This window comes from Hipposideros armiger, unplaced genomic scaffold, assembly GCF_001890085.2.
Source record: "Hipposideros armiger isolate ML-2016 unplaced genomic scaffold, ASM189008v1 scaffold_99, whole genome shotgun sequence".
NCBI classification, from domain to species: domain Eukaryota; kingdom Metazoa; phylum Chordata; class Mammalia; order Chiroptera; family Hipposideridae; genus Hipposideros; species Hipposideros armiger.
The window spans coordinates 2985019-3001191 of record NW_017731449.1 but is presented as its reverse complement, the minus strand read 5'-3'; the positions used below and the strand labels follow the sequence as shown (position 1 = coordinate 3001191).

Sequence of the window (16173 nt, the reverse complement as noted above, 5' to 3'; positions counted from 1 at the left end):
GCAATGATGGTGCCAACTTGGGCCAGTGAAGCAACGTCCTCCACAACTAGACTGAAGAACAAAATGACAGCAACTAGTCTGTTTCCCTTCCCCCAGTTCCCCAGCACTGCTCCCATCCCCCCAATTCCCCAATAAAAATCTTAAAAAAAAAAAAATCCCCTTAATTAAAGTTCCTTGGGCGCCTCTGTCCAATTTCTGTCCTTTTTCTTTTCTGTCAGAGCAACCGTGCTCATGAATTTTGTGTTTATCATTCACTTGCCTTATATTTTACCACATGTAGTTATATTTCTAAAGAGCATATTGTTTAGTTTTGCATACCCACTTATAACATAAACAGAATAGTTACATATTATTCTACAAGTTTTTTTTCCCTGAGGTTCATCTGAGTTGTTGCATATTACCAGTAATTATTTTCACTGTTGAGTATACCATAATTTATCCGTTTTTTGATGTGATGGGTGTTAGGGTTGTGTCTACTTGTTTGCCGTTACAGTTTTAAAATATTCTGATGTGTATCACCTGAGAATACATATATACAAGAGTTTCTCTAGTTGTGATACCTAAACATTGAATTACTGGACCCTAAGTCATGTGCATCTTCAACTATACAATAAAATACCAAATTGTTGTACTAATAACACTCCTTTCATTCAGTACATAACAGTGCAGATGTCTACACGTATTCACCATACTTGATATTGTCAGGCTTCTTCATTTTTGACAGTCTGGGAGGTAGAAAATGGTGTTTCATTTTGGTTTTAATTTGCATTTCCTTGATTACTGATGAGGTTTAGCATCTGATTCTTTTCATGTATTCTCTGTAGGTAATCAAATTAAATATGAAAAACGACAGTTTTTCTCCCCTTGTTGGCTAAGCCCTCCAAACAGTATTTACTAAAAATGGTGAGAGCTGGCACCCTTATCTTAATCTTAAAAGGAATCCTTTCCATGGTTCACTATTAGGTATAATATTTACTGTAGGCTTTTTATAGATATCCTTTATCAGGTTAAGGAAGTTCCCTTCTATTCAAATTAACTAAGAGCTTTGCTGGTCCTAGTAATCTTTACTCTGTTCAAGTATTCTTTTCCTTTCTGAGACAATTTGGGTAAGTTATAGAGGCACACCTTGGCGATACTGTGGGTTCAGTTCAAGACCACTGCAGTAAAGCGAGTGTCTCATAAAGTGAGTCCTAATGTTTTTGCTGGTGGATCTTGCCTTCAGTTTGTTGAAAACACAAAATCTATGAAAGCACTTTAAGTGAAGCGCAGTAAGACGAGGTATGCCTGTATTTTTCTATGAACATACCTAAATTTTTTAATTGATTAGTGTAAAGTTAATGATAATGTTATATTTTTGATGGCAGAAGCATTTATAGTGATTCCTTCTTTATTTTCTCATCCCTAATAGTATTGTTTGTGCCTTCTTGCTTTTTTTCCTTGTTCAGTCTCACCAGAGGTATTTTGATTTCATAGAATCAACTTCTAGCTTTGTTTACTCTCTGGTATGTTTTTTCCTGTTTTATTAATTTGTGTTCTCACTTCACTGTTTTATTTGTAGAGAATATAATCTGTGTGATGTGTGTACCCTTTGAAATTGTTCAGACCTGCTTTATGTGGTCAGTTCTTATATATGCTTCCCATCTATTTGAAAAGAATGTGTTTTCTGTGGTTGTTTGGTCTTCTATATATGTCTGTTAGATTTATTTATTTGTTTATTATTTGTAAAGATTTTATTGGGAAATTGGGGGTGGGAACAGCATTGGGGAATCAGGGAAGAGGAACAGACAAGTTGCTTCCCTTTGGTTCTTCAGACTAGTTGTGGAGGATGTCGCTTCACTGGCCCATGTTGGTATCATGATCACTGTGCTCTTCCCGGGTGAGGCAGATCAGTCGCCAGCCATTGGACGGCCACTCATGGTTGCTCACAGCAGCTCGCAAAAGCTCACACCTACTGCTGGCCTATGCCGTCGCCTCACGGCAGCCCAGCTCCAGGTCCAGCTGTTGTTCACCATCTTAGCTGTAGAGGGCGCAGCATCATTGTCCCTAATGTGGGATCTGAACCGGGGCCCTGCTGCTCAGAGCTGGTGTCCGAAGCCAGCTCCTAACCAACACACCACTCGGCCGGCCCCAATAGTTTCTTAGATATGACACCCAAAGCACAAGCAATCAAATAACACATAAAGTGGACTTAATAGATTAAAACTTTTATGCATCAAAGGAAAGTACAGAACAGTGAAAAGAAAACCTACAAAATAGAAAACATTTGCAAATCATATGTGTGATAAGGGATTAACATCCAGAATATATTGAGAACTCTTAAAACTCAACAAAAAACAAACAGCCCTATTCAAAAGTTAGCAAAGGACTTTAATAGATATTTTCCCAAGAAGATATACAGATATCCAACAGGCATGTGAAAAGATGCTCAACATCATTATTCATTTAGAGAAATGCAAATCAAAACCACAAAGAGATACTTCACGTCTGTTTAGATACTAAAAGAAAATGTTGGTGAGGATGGGGAAAAATTAAAACATGTTTTGCTGGTGGGAATGGTGTAGCTTCTGTGGGAAATAATCTTGCTCGTTTCTCCAAATTTAAGCATAGAATTACCATATTATCTAGCAATTTTACTCCTAAGGATAAGAGGATTGAAACAGGTGTCAAAAGTTTGTAAATGAATGTTAATTACAGTACTTTTTACAAAATCCAAAAGATGTAAATAACCCAAATGGCCATCAACCAATGGATGGACAAGTAAAATTTGATATATCCGTATAATGGAATATTATTTAGCCATGAAAAGGGACAAAGTACTGCTATATGCTACAATATGGATGAATCTCAAACATTATACTAAGTTAAGGAAGCCAGACCACATATTTTATATATATGTTATCTGATTCCACTTATATGAAATGTCTAGAATAGGTAAATCTATAAAGACAAAGCAGATTAGTGGTTGCTAGAAATGGGTAGAGGTGGGAATGGGAAGTGCCTGCTTAATGGTAAAGGTGATCAAATTGTTCTGCAATTAGTGGTGATGGTTGCATGCATTATGAAGTGTGACTGAATTGTACACTTTAAAATGGTGAATTTTCTGTTATGTGAATTTTATCTCTGGTTTTTTTTTTTTGCGTTTGTGTTGGTGATAATCTATTTTAAATTAAGAATATGTATACATACACATGTGTGAGTAGGTGCAGACCTCCTAGACTTAATATCTTGATTTTTTTTCCTTTCTACTCTTATTTTGTCATACGTATTTTCTTTCTCCATCGATTAGAAATAATGAGTTATATCTTTTAACTTCTGCCACAACTAAGGTCAAGTTTAACTTAGTTGGTCATTTTATGCTCTAGTTAGATCTTGATCTTTAATTCTTTTTGGTACTGAGACTAAGTCCCACCCCAATACACACACACTTTGATCTGAATGGCTTAGTTGGTTATACTCTAAGCCTCCACCATCACCACCTTGGTGGTAGCATGCCAATTTGTATTCAGTCATAGTCACTAATGTAAGGGCAAGCCAGACTGCTAGCCTATTTTATAGCCCCCTTTCCCTCCAATTTCACCATTGTTTCCCCTTTTACACTACAGCTTCTGGTGGTAAGTAGGGCCATTATCTCATTAAACTGTCATTTTCAAACCTAAGTAAGAGGGAAGACCCGTGTCTAGACATCTTAAAGTTATTGCAGAGAATTATCTTCTTGTGATATTCTGAAAAAAATAAAATGAATATCATTTCAGACTTACAGCTTAACTATTTTAATTGTATTTAATTTCTTGATGGAATTTCAGAACATTGACCGTCTTAATGTAGCCAATTAATAATATGTTCATGATATATATATATATATATATATATATATATATATATGCGCATCTCTCTGGCCCTTAGTTCTCAAAGAACATCAAAGTCATTGTGTTTCTTTTCATTAAATATTAGAAGCGTATTTTTCTAGTAATACACAAAATATAACTAAATAAACTCTCCCTTTTTATTTGTAGGAGCCCCTCAATAGTGAAGATGATGTGAGTGATGAGGAAGGACAGGAACTCTTTGATACAGAAAATGTTGTTGTATGCCAATATGATAAGGTAAGGATTTATCAGATTACTGACATTTTTTCTATTGTAATTGCTGCCCTAAACCATTCGCTTGCCTTGTTCAAACATTTGGGAAGCCGATTGATGCCTCTTATTTTCAGTATAAACAGTGTGAATGAAAACATTGTTATAGTTTAGTAGAATATTTTAATTAATAGAATGAGAAATTATCTTGTGTAGCTTTACATTTGAAAAATAAGTTATGAATGAAACCTAAGGAGAGTTGTTAAGTCCCAACCTTGTTAATGAAGTAAACAAAGCTGGTTTGAGTTGTCCTTTAACATCAGTAATAACTAAGTGGGATGATCCTGTCTTTCCTTTAGCCTCCGCTACCTCAAAACTAAAAGGCTTTAATTGAATCCCAGCAACTTTTTTATTGCTAAGGAGAGAACTAGGGCAACAAATAGGACTGATAACTATGAAACAGATAACGTTTTTACTGACAATTATTTTGAAAGTTATTTAGCTTTGCTGTATTGGTAGCATTAAGGAATTTTTAAACTAGATTCTTTGAGAATTAGCTCTTGACTCCTCTTTTTTTTTTTTAAAAGATTTTATTGGGGAATTGGGGAAGAGGGAACAGCTAAGTTGTTGTCCTTCAGTCTTAGTTGTGGAGGGCACAGCAAGCTCAGCTCCAAGTCCAGTTGTCATCCGGCCTCCTGTCGGCAGCTCATGGCCGCTCAGCTCAAGGTGCCGTGTTCAATCTTAATTGTGGGTGGGCATAGTGCACCATCCCATGCGGGAGTCATACCAGCAACCTTGTTGTTAGGAGCATGTGCTCTCACCAGCTGAGCCATCCTGCCACCTATTGGCAGCTCAGCAGCAGCTCAGCTCAGGCGCAGCATCACTGGTCCATGTCGGAATAGAACCGGTGACGCTATTGCTCAGAGCTCGTGTTCTAACCTACTGAGCCACTCTGCCGGCCCTTGACTCATTTTCTTTATTCCTAAAAAGGGTGCTACTTTCCAAGTGTTTTTGTTTGATGGTTATTGGCATTGTTGAGATTTTTATTATTTATTGAGACATTTAATTTGGAATAAAATTTGTTTTCTGACTACAATCATTAAAATTATAATAAATCCACAAATTATATTGTATTTATAATTTCATTTCAGCAGAGGTCTTTACCAAATGCTGTGAACTCTAAAAGAAGCAATTGAGGTTTTTCTGTAGGCGCTACTCATTCGGTAAATGAATATTAAGTGCCTCAGCGAGCCAGGCACTGGAGCAGTAGTCATGATCATACAAAATTTGTGCTCTGCTTGAATTTCCTTCACAAATGATGGAAATCTTAAATTTGTGTTGCTTTAATAGAAATAAATGTTACAAATAACCAAACAGTTCTATAGGGAAAATGTCAAGACAGTGGATCTTATCATTTCCTAATGAAAAGTTAAAGTCAAGCCAGTTATATACCAGTGAAATTATATAATAAACTCAGTGAGGTCGTTGATTCAGAGTTATGAGAGTATCAACTTTTGTACGTTATGACTTCTGGGTGAGTGTTCTTAATACCCTATATTAGGCACATTATAATAAATGTAATTTCATGTTACATTCATGTAGAGGAGAAGAGTATTGAGGTTAAAGCAGGAGATACCAATAAACTTTTATTGTCAGGATGTCTCAAGGGAACCTATTGCAACCAAATTATCCAGAACACAATTTCATGATAATAAGATGTCAGATTTATCAGAGAAGAGAGGACTTTTACCTTAGGAGTGTGACTGAAGAAATGCTTCTAAGTATTTTCATATTATAAGAGAATGGTTGTATTTTCCTTTGGTACAAATTGTATATATGATATATTTTTTTATTTTATTTATTTTTAAAATTTTTATTATTAGTTTCAGGTGTACAGAACAATACAATAGTTATCCTTTACAACCCTCACAAAATGACAACCCCCTTCACCCCATCCTATACATGATATTTTAAATGTTAAAATTGGTTTGTTTTGCTCCCAGAGACATTATTGTAATGTTTTAAACTAAGAAATTAAAAATAGCTTTAAAATAGTTGTTGAAAAACAGTTTTAAAGTTTGCAGAGATCTAATTTTTAGAATTAAATGAGTTTTGGAGATTGGGGAGGTTGGGGGCTTGATGTTTTAGTAAACATCAAGTTTAGTAAACATCAACAGTAAAGAACGGTGAGGTCGGGGCGGCCAGGTGTCTCAGTTGGTTAGAGTGCACGTGCTCTGAATAACAAGGTTGCCGGTTTGATTCCCACATGGGATTGTGGGCAATGCCCGCTGCCCTCCCCCACTCACCTCCCCGCAACTAGATTGAAAACAGTGACTGGACTTGGAGCTGAGTTGCACCCTTCGCAACTAAGATTGAAGGACAACAACTTGCCTTGGAACTGATGGGTCTTGGGAGAAACACTGTTTCCCAATAAAGTTTAAAAGAAAAAATGCACTCTTAAAAAAAAAAAAAAGAATGGTGGTGTTCTATGACTGGTTAAAATGGGGTTGGAAATGGACTGAGCCAACTTGAATTTTAGGAATTTATTTTTGAAGCCTAAACTTTAGAATTTCAATAATGAGTCAATATTAAAAGTGATTTTAGAAAGAATAATGAAGTTCCTGTTGCCAGTTAAATCAGAATCTTAGTTCAACTTAATAATGAGGCAGCGTTCTCCCTTAAGTATAGATAGATAATGGCATCAGGTGTTGAGGCTTCAGTCTTATTTATAGGTAATTTTACTTAATATGTCTGTCGCTAGGAAATGTAAGAGGCCTTTCTCCTGGCATTCAGGACACACCTTTATGAAGGGCTTAGGGCCAGTAATTGTTTTTCAAGTTATATTTTGTGATTTTATTCAAATAAAAATATTTACTCTTTATTACCCAATAACACTTCGGTGCCAAGTGTATGGACTGTTTGACCTATGAAACTTTACTACATTTGCGTTTTGCAAGTTGTCTTGTAGCAGAATGCCATCAGTTTTTTCTCTTTTTTGGAATCACTTTTTTTTGCCTACTTATCACTTTCTTGTTTATATAATGCCATTGTCTTTCAGGCTGCAACCACACGGTTCATGCTAGAAATAAATTTGTATACTTATTTTTAGGATAGTTAATACTTTCTATATATGGTGTCAAAGAAAAGAAGAGATAGAGGATTTTCCATATAACAGTTTCACAAAACAAATAATTATTGAGTGTCTCTGATATCCCAGGGCACTGTTTTAGGAGCTTGAGACACTAGCAGACAAAACAAAACAGTCCATGCCATTGGGAAGCTTACTCTAGTCGGGGGAGACAGATGTTAAAACATAAATAAATTAATTAATATGGCATGTTGGAAGGTCATAATTGGTATGGAAAAATATAGAGAGGGAAAGGGGACAGGTTATAGTTTTAAATGGGGTAGTCGTATTAGATCTTATGAGAAGATGATATTTGAACAGTTAAAGAGGGTTAGCCCTGTCATTATCTGGTGGCAGAGCCTGCTTGTTGTATATGTGTGTGTGTGGTGGCGGGGGCAGGGGGAGAGGACAGTAGTAGTCAATTAAGTCAGAAGTAGGCGGAGATGGGGTGGGACTTTGTGAGGACATAGGCTCTTATTCTGAGTGGATTGGGAAGCTACTGAAGGTCTCAGACAGGCAAATGTGATGTCACTTAGATTTTAATTTTAAAAACATTACTTTTCCTTCTTTGTTGAGATCAGAGTGTGGCGGAAGCAAAGGTTGAAACAAGGAGACTAATAGAAGGATATTGTACTAATCCAAGTTAGAGATAATAGTGACTCAGGTTAGTGTGATAGTATTGCAAATGGGGAAAAGCATTTGGATCTTAGATATATTTTGAAGGAAGAGTCAACAAGAATTTCTGGCTTTTCTTGGATGTGTGAAAGAAAAAGAAAAAGAGGAATCAAGAATGACTCCAAGATTTTTTATGAGAAAACAAAAGGAAGAATGGAGACACCATCAGCTCAGATGGCAAAGGCTGCAGATAGAGCAGGTTTGGGAGATGAGAGTGATCAGTTTTGGATATGTTAAGTTTGGAATGCCGGTTAGACATTCAAACCACCCATCTTAAGATGTTAGGTTTAATGTCTGCATGATAATGTATTTAGACCAGCGCTATAAGACTGATTAAGAATCTCTGCCCTGACAACTGTTTTAACTTTTTGTGCTCTATTTGTTTTAATTGGTAAGAAAAATTGAATAAATGCTAAATGTGTACATAATTTAAGTCAGTGATCTAGAGGAAGAGCATGAGAGTGGTTTTCAAATATATGAAGAATTGTTTGATTATTTTTTTAAAAAAATTAAGTCCCCAAATGCAGAGATAGGATCAATAAGTAGACGTTTAGGGGAAGCAGATTTCAGTAAGGGGTAAAGGATGAAGACTTATAACAGCTGTCCCAGAAAGGAATAACTTAATTTGTAGTTTTCTGCCACCCCCCCTCCCCCAACACACACTTCTAATCATATTCAAGCAGACACTGAACAGTGATTTACCAGGAATATGCCATGCATGGAGAATGTTTGCACTGGGTGGTTAGACCATGGAATTTTAGGAATGGGACCTCAGAAAATACCTGTACATCGTGAGCACTTATGCATTATTACATGAAGCAGTCTGATTTAGTAAAAAGTGTATTGGACTGTGACTCAGAAATCATCTTTGTCGCTTAATAGCAATATGCCCTTGGTCAAGTCATTGAATTTCTCCAGGCTATAATTTCCTCTCTTGAAAATGAAATTCTGAACTGCTTGATTTTGAGGTCATTTAGATAAGAGAAGAGGAAGAACCATGGGTCCTTCTTTGAAGAGGATATGGAGCTTGAACTGAACATCAAATAATGAGTGGGGTTTACTGGGAAAAGGAAGAAAGGTTATTTCAATTGATTAAAATTTATAAACCCCCCCCCCCCCAATTCATGAAATTGCAAACATCCAAAACTATAAATGAAGGCAAAGATTGGAGTGCTCAGGGCTGGGATTAGTTTGAACTCTGTCCTTTGGCTTAACTGTAGATGTATAAGGTTTTAAAATCGGTAGTAAGTGATTGGAAGATAGCTTTCCCTCAGATGTATTTGTGAAATACTGTTATGTATTTAAGTCTTGAGAAAATTAAACTTCAAGGAGCTTTATTTTGGCAGAAGGAATCAGCCTATGCTTGCATATACTTAGAAATAATACCAGAAATGTCTTTGGGAGTGCCATTGGGAATTGATCAGTAGGAAAAGAGTATTTTTAGCTGAGGAGATGAGGGAAAACTTTGTGGAGGGCACAGTGTTTTTGGGGTGTATCTTGAAATAAGAATTGAATTTGTAAAAATGGGAGTAAGGGTGATACTTTCTTTGATTGGAATGTAGTCTTTGAGTAATGTGACGATAGGAAATATGCTTGGGAAGGTGAGTTATTACCAGGTCATTTAGAAATAGTCAAGCAGAGGTGATTGGTTAGAATTGTGCTACTGGCAGCAATGTTTATAAGATGAAGAATGGAAATCAGTTAGAAGGTTATTGTAATAAATCAGGTGAGAAGAGGCTATTGATGTGGTAACCAGAAGATTATTGGTGGCCTTTGAGAAAACAGTTGCCAGGTGTCCTGAAGACAAAGTAGAATTAGAAAAATTAGAAATTAAAAATACTAATACCGTGAGGCTACAGTATCAGCAATGTGGAAGTTCTTGCTGCATGTGAGGAAAAAGAGGAGAATGGTTGTACCTGATAACAATATTGGCGAGAGAGACTGTCCTGGTGGTCAGCAGGTAAGAGGAATGAAGAAAAGCCTAAGGTTAAGCAAATGGTATGACATAAAAGGAATTATAGAGAAAAGGCAAAACGGTGACCTAGAAACATTAGGGAGAATCAGGGGTATTCCTGTTTTAAATGTTTGCCAGTGTCAAACTTCCTGTGGAAAAAGACACGTGTATATGCAAACCTGATAGAAGACATTTTGCAGAGACATACTAACTGCTTTAATGAACATGTACTTAGAACTGTAAAAAAATACTAATTATAGACTTGTTTTTTAAAACCCCACCTAGTGAGTGAATTTTTTTTGGTCAAATTAAACTTTATTAAAAAACCAATTTGTCCAACCATAATGATATGAAACTAGAAATCAATTATAAGAAGAAAACTGGTAAATTCACAAATATTTGGAGATTAAACAACACACTACTGAACAGCCAATGGGTCAATGAAGAAATAAATAACTTGAGACAAATGAAATTGGAAAAACCAAAACTTACGGGATGTAGCAGAAGCAGTTTTAAGAGAGAAGCTCACAAAGATAAATGCCTACATGAAGAACTAAGAAAGATCTCAAATGAACAACCTAAGTGTACATCTCCAGGAACTAGAAAAGGAACAACAAATGAAGCACAAAGTTAGTAGAAGGAAGGAAATAAAGATCAGATCAGAAGTAAATAAAATAGAGACTATAAAGGTAGAAAACTGTATTCAGTAATACACGAAAGGATCATACACCATGACCGAGTGGAATTTATTCTAGGGGTCCAATGATGGTTCGGTATCCCCAGATAGATCAGTGTAACACAATACATCAACAACATGAAGGAGAAAACTCATATGAATATCTCAATAGCTGCAGAAAAAGCATTTGACAGAATTCAGTGTACATTGATGATTAAAAACTCTCAACAAAGTGGGTATAGACAGAACATACCTCAACATAATAAAGGACATATATGACAAGCCTGCAGCTAATATACTCTGGTGAAAAACTGAAAGCTTTTCTGGTAAGATCAGGAAGAAGACAAGAATGCCTATCTGCTCCTACCAGCAGTGTATGAGGATTCCTGTTTATCCACAGCCTCTCCAACACTTGTTATTGCTTGTCTTGTTGATAATAGCCATTCTAACAGGTGTGAGGTGGTATGTCATTGTGGGTTTTTATTCTTTTTTTGCTCTGAGAATTTTTTTTTTTCAATTTTTATTGGGTAACAATGTGTTTTTTCCAGGACCCATCAGCTCCATGTCAATCGTTGTCCTTTAATCTAGTTGTGGAGGGCGCAGCTCAGCTCCAAGTCCAGTCGCCGTTTTCAATTTACTTGAAGGGGGCGCACCCCACCACCCCATGCGGGAATCGAACCGGCAACCTTGTTAAGAGCAACACTCTAACCAACTGAGCCACCCGGCGCCCCTATCATTGTGGTTTTGATTTGCATTTCCCTAATAGCTAGTGAAGTTGAGCATTTTTTCATGTATTTTTTGGCCGTTTGTATGTCTTCTTGGGAGAAGTATCTGTTCAGGTCCTCTGCCTATTTTTTTAATTGGATTGTTTGTCTTTTTGTTGTTGAGTTATATGAGTTTTTTATATATTTTGTATATTAACCCCTTATTGGAGGCATTGTTTGCGAATATCTTCTGCCATTCGGTTGGTTGCCTCTTTGTTCTGTTGATGGTTTTTTGTACTGTGCAGAAGCTTTTTAGTTTGATACAGAGTTCCTTTCATTTATTTTTGCTTTTACTTCCCTTGCCTTTGAGGTCAAATGCATAAAGTCCTAAGACCAAAGTCCGTAAGTTTAGTACCTGTGTTTTCTTCTATATATTTTATTGTTTTAGGTCTTATATTTAGGTCTTTGATTCGTTTTCAGTTAATTTTTGTGTATGGTGACAAATAGCAGATTAGTTTTATTTATTTATTTGTTTGTTTGTTTGTTTGTTTGTTTGTTTTTTTAAGCTGAGCCATCCTGCTACCTGTTGGCAGCTCAGTGGCTGCTCAGCTCAGGCTGGACTAGAACCGCTGTTGCTCAGAGCTCAAACTCTTGAGCGAGCTCTTAACCAACTGAGCCACTCGGCCGGCCCTTATTTATTTATTTTTAAAAGATTTTTATTGGGGAATTGGGGGATGGGAACAGCACTGGGGAATTGGGGGAAGGGGAACAGAAAAGTTGCTGTCGCTTTGTTCTTCAGTCTAGTTGTGGAGGACTTTGCTTCACTGGCCCTAGTTGGCACCATCATTGCTCTTCCCGGGCAAGGCAGATCAGTCGCCGGCTTCTGGACGGCCGCTCACTGCGGCTGCTGGCCGCTCACGCTGGCTGCTGGCTACACACGGTAGCCCATGGCAACCCACTGCCACGGGCTGCAGCCTACACCAGCGACTCACGACAGCCCAGCTCCAAGTTGAGCTGTTGTTCAGCATCTTAGCTGTAGAGGGCAGTGTCACTGGCCCTCATATGTGGGATCCGAACCGGGGCCCTCTGGCATCCCAAGCCAGCTCTTAACCATTGTGCCACTCGGCCGGCCCTAGTTTTATTCTTTTGCACTTGGCTTTCCAGTTATCCTAGCACCATTTACTGAAGAGGCTTTCTTTTCTCCATTGTATGTTTTTGGTTCCTGTGTTGAAAATTATTTGCCCATATGCAGTGGATTTATTCCTGGGCTTTCGATTCTGTTCCATGGCTCTGTGTGTCTGTTTTTCTGCGAATACCATGCTGATTTGATTATTGTTGCTTTGTAGTATAATTTGAAGTCAGGGAGTGTGATACCCCCAGCTTTGTTCTTTCCTCTCAGGCCTGCTTTGGCTATTTGGGGTCTTTTGTGGTCTGTACAAATCTGATGAGTTTTTGTTCTATTTCTTTTTAAAATGCCATTGGGATTTTGATGAAGATTGCATTAAATCTGTATTGCTTTGGGTAACATGGGCATTTTAACTATATTGATTCTTCCAGTCATGAACATGGAATATCTTTCCATTTTTTTCTGTCTTTTTCAGTTTTTTTTAATAACGTCTTGTAGTTTTCAGTGTATAGGTTCTTCTCATTCTTTAAGTTTATTCCTAAGTGGAGCTGTCGGAGTGGCTCAGTTGGTTAAGAGCGTGAGCTCTGAGCAACAGGGTCGCTGGTTCGATTCCCACATGAGCCAGTGAGCTGCGCCCAAGCTGAACTTCCTCTGAGCTGCCAACAGGTGGCAGCATGGCTCAGCTGATGAGAGCATGTGCTCCTAACAACAAGGTTGCCGGTTTGACTTCTGCGTGGGATGGGGGGGTTGCACCCCCACCCCCCAAACTAAGATTGAACATGGCACTTGAGCTGAGCTGCCATGACCTGCCGACTGGCAGCCAGATGGCAACTGGACTTGGAGCTGAGCTAGCTGCGCCCTCCACAACTAAGATTGAAGGACAACAACTTGGCTGTTCCCCTTCCCCAATTCCCCAATAAAATCTTAAAAAAAAAAAAAAAGTTTATTCCTAAGTATTTTATTCTTTTTGCCAAAGGAATTGTGTTTTTTCAATTTTTCTGAAATTTTATTGTTAGTATATAGGAAAGCATTGGATTTTTGTACATTGATTTTATATCCTGCAACTTTACTGTATTTGTTCATTGTTTCTAATAGTTTTTTTGGTGGAGTCTTCAGGGTTTTCTGTATAAAGAATCATGTCATCTGAAAAAAGTGACAGTTTGACTTCTTCATTCCTAATTTGGATGCCTTTTATTTCTTTCTCTTGCCTTGTTGCTCTGGCTGGGACTTCCAGTACTGTGTTGAATAACAGTGGTTGGAGTGGGCATCCTTATCTTAGAGTAAGAGCTTTCAATATTTCACCATTGAATATGATATTATCTGAGGGTTTGTCATACGGCTTTTTTATGTTGAGGTACTTTCCTTTTATACCTATTTTATTGAGTGTTTTAATCATAAATGGATGTTGTATCTTCTCAGATTTTTTTTCTGCATCTACTGATATAGTCATATGATTTTTATCCTTTATTTTGTTAATGTGGTGTATCATATTAATCTATTTGTGTGTGTCGAACCATCCTTGCACTCCTGAAATTAACCCTACTTGATCGTAATGTATTATCTTTTTAATGTATTGTTTTATTAGATTTGCTAGTATTTTGTGTAGGATTTTTGCATCTCTATTCATCAGAAATATTGGTCTGTAGTTTTTCTGTGTGTGTGTTATCTTTGCCAAAAAACAAAAGAAAAAAATGGCTATAGGAGATCTTTCTACATCAGTAATCACCCTAAATGTAAATGGACTGAACTCATCAATAAAATGGTACAGAGTAGTGGATTGGATCAAAAAGCAAAACCCAACCATATGCTGCCTTCGAGAGATACATCTCAACTGCAAGGACAAATATAAACTCAAAGTGAAAGGGTGCAAAATGATACTCTAAGCAAATGGTGTCCAGAGAAAAGCGGGTGTAAGTCATACTTATATCTGACGAAATAGATTTCAAGAAAAAGTAGCGAGACAAAGATAGCCACTTAATAATGATAAACACTATAGATGATATATCAGGAAGACATAACACTTATCAATATAGTATACGCACACAATCAGAGAGTGCCAAAATATATAAAGCAACTACTAACAGAATTAAAGAAACTGATAAAAACACAATTATAGCAGGGGCCCCATGGACAGCTATGGGTAGATCAAACAGAAAATTAATAAGGAAATATTGGCTCTAAATGACACATTAGACCAAATGGACATAATTGGCATTTACAAAACCTTTCATCCCTGAACACCAGATTACACATTCTTCTCTAGTACACATGGAACATTCTCAAGGATAGACTATATGTTGGGACGTAAAACTATCCTCAGGAAATTTAAGAAGATTGAAATTATACCAAGCATACTCTCCAACCACAATGTTTTTTGTTTTTTGTTTTTTTTTAAACTTTATTGGGAAACATTGTGTTTTTCCAGGACCCATCAGCTCCAAGTCAAGTCGTTGTTCTCAATCTAGTTGTGGAGGGTGCAGCTCAGTGGCCCATGTGGGAATTGAACTGGCAACCTTGGTGTTAAGAGCCTGCACTCTAACTACCTGAGCTAACTGGTCGCCCCCACAGTGCTTTGAAATAGAAAATCAGTTGCAAAACAAAAGCTGGAAAAACCACAAATATGTGGCGATTAAAGTATGACTGGGGAAAAGGAGAAATAAAATGAGAGATCAGAAGATACATAGAGACAAATGATTATGACAGTATGACATACCAAAACTCTTGGGATGCAGCAAAAGCATTTATTAAGAGGGAAGTTTGTATCATTATAATCCTATGTTAAGAAACAAGAAAAAGAACTAGAAAAGGAAGTGAAGAACAAAAAAAGGCCAAAGCAATCTTGAGAAAGAAGAGCAAAAAGCTGGAATCACCATGCTCCCTAATTTCAAACTATATTATGCAGCTATAGTAATCAAAACAGTATGGTATTGGCATAAAAACAGACACATAGATAAATGGAAACAGAACAAGAGAGCCCAGAACTAAACCCGTGCATATGTGCTACAACGGAAGAGCCAAGAATTCACAATGGGGAAAGGATAATTTCTTCAATAAATGGTCTTAGGAAAACGAGCACTGTCTAACACCATACACAAAAAATCAACTCAAAATGGATGAAAAATTCCTAGAAGAACACGAAGGTGGTAAGCTCTGTGACATTGGTCTTCGTGATGATCTATTTGGATTTGACACCAAAAGCAAAAATAATCAAGTGGGACTAGATCAAACTAAAAAGTTTGTGCACAGCAAAGGAAACCATCAACAGAATTAAAGACAACCTATTGAATTTGAGAAAAATATTTGCAAATCACATATATGATAAGGGGATAATATTCAAAATATGTAAAGAACTCATACAACTCAATAGCAAAAATACAATGATTAAGAAATGGGCAAAAGATCTGAATACACAATTTTCCAAAGAATGTACAGATGGCCAATAAGGTACACAAAACAGTGCTCAACGTCACTAGTCAGGGAAATACAAATCAAAACCACAGTGAGTTATTACCTTATTAATATTACCTATAGAATGGCTGTCATCAAAAAGACAAGAAATAACAAGTGTTGGTGAGAATGTGGAGAAAAAGGAACCCTTGTACACTGTGGGTGGGAATGTAAATTGTTACAGCCATTATGGTATACAGTATGGAGGTTCCTCAAAAGTTAAAAACAGAACTACCATATAATCTCACAATTGCACTTCTGAGAATTTATTGGAAGGAAACAAAAAACAGCAACTCGAAAAAATTTATGACCCCATGTTCATCACAGCATTATTTACAATAGCCAAGACATGGAAACAACCTGTCTATATATATATATATATATATAT

At 36.9% G+C, this 16173-nt stretch overlaps 1 protein-coding gene across 2 annotated transcripts in view; it reads left to right on the top strand.

The window, feature by feature from the left end:
- The window catches only part of GTF2A1 (general transcription factor IIA subunit 1), a 54619-nt gene that overhangs the window by 33528 nt on the left and 4918 nt on the right, over nt 1-16173 (top strand). For both annotated transcript variants that reach the window (XM_019646265.1, XM_019646264.1), the window contains one exon: nt 4014-4103. In XM_019646265.1, the coding sequence (XP_019501810.1) occupies nt 4014-4103 (90 nt within the window). The remainder of the gene's footprint in view (nt 1-4013; nt 4104-16173) is intronic.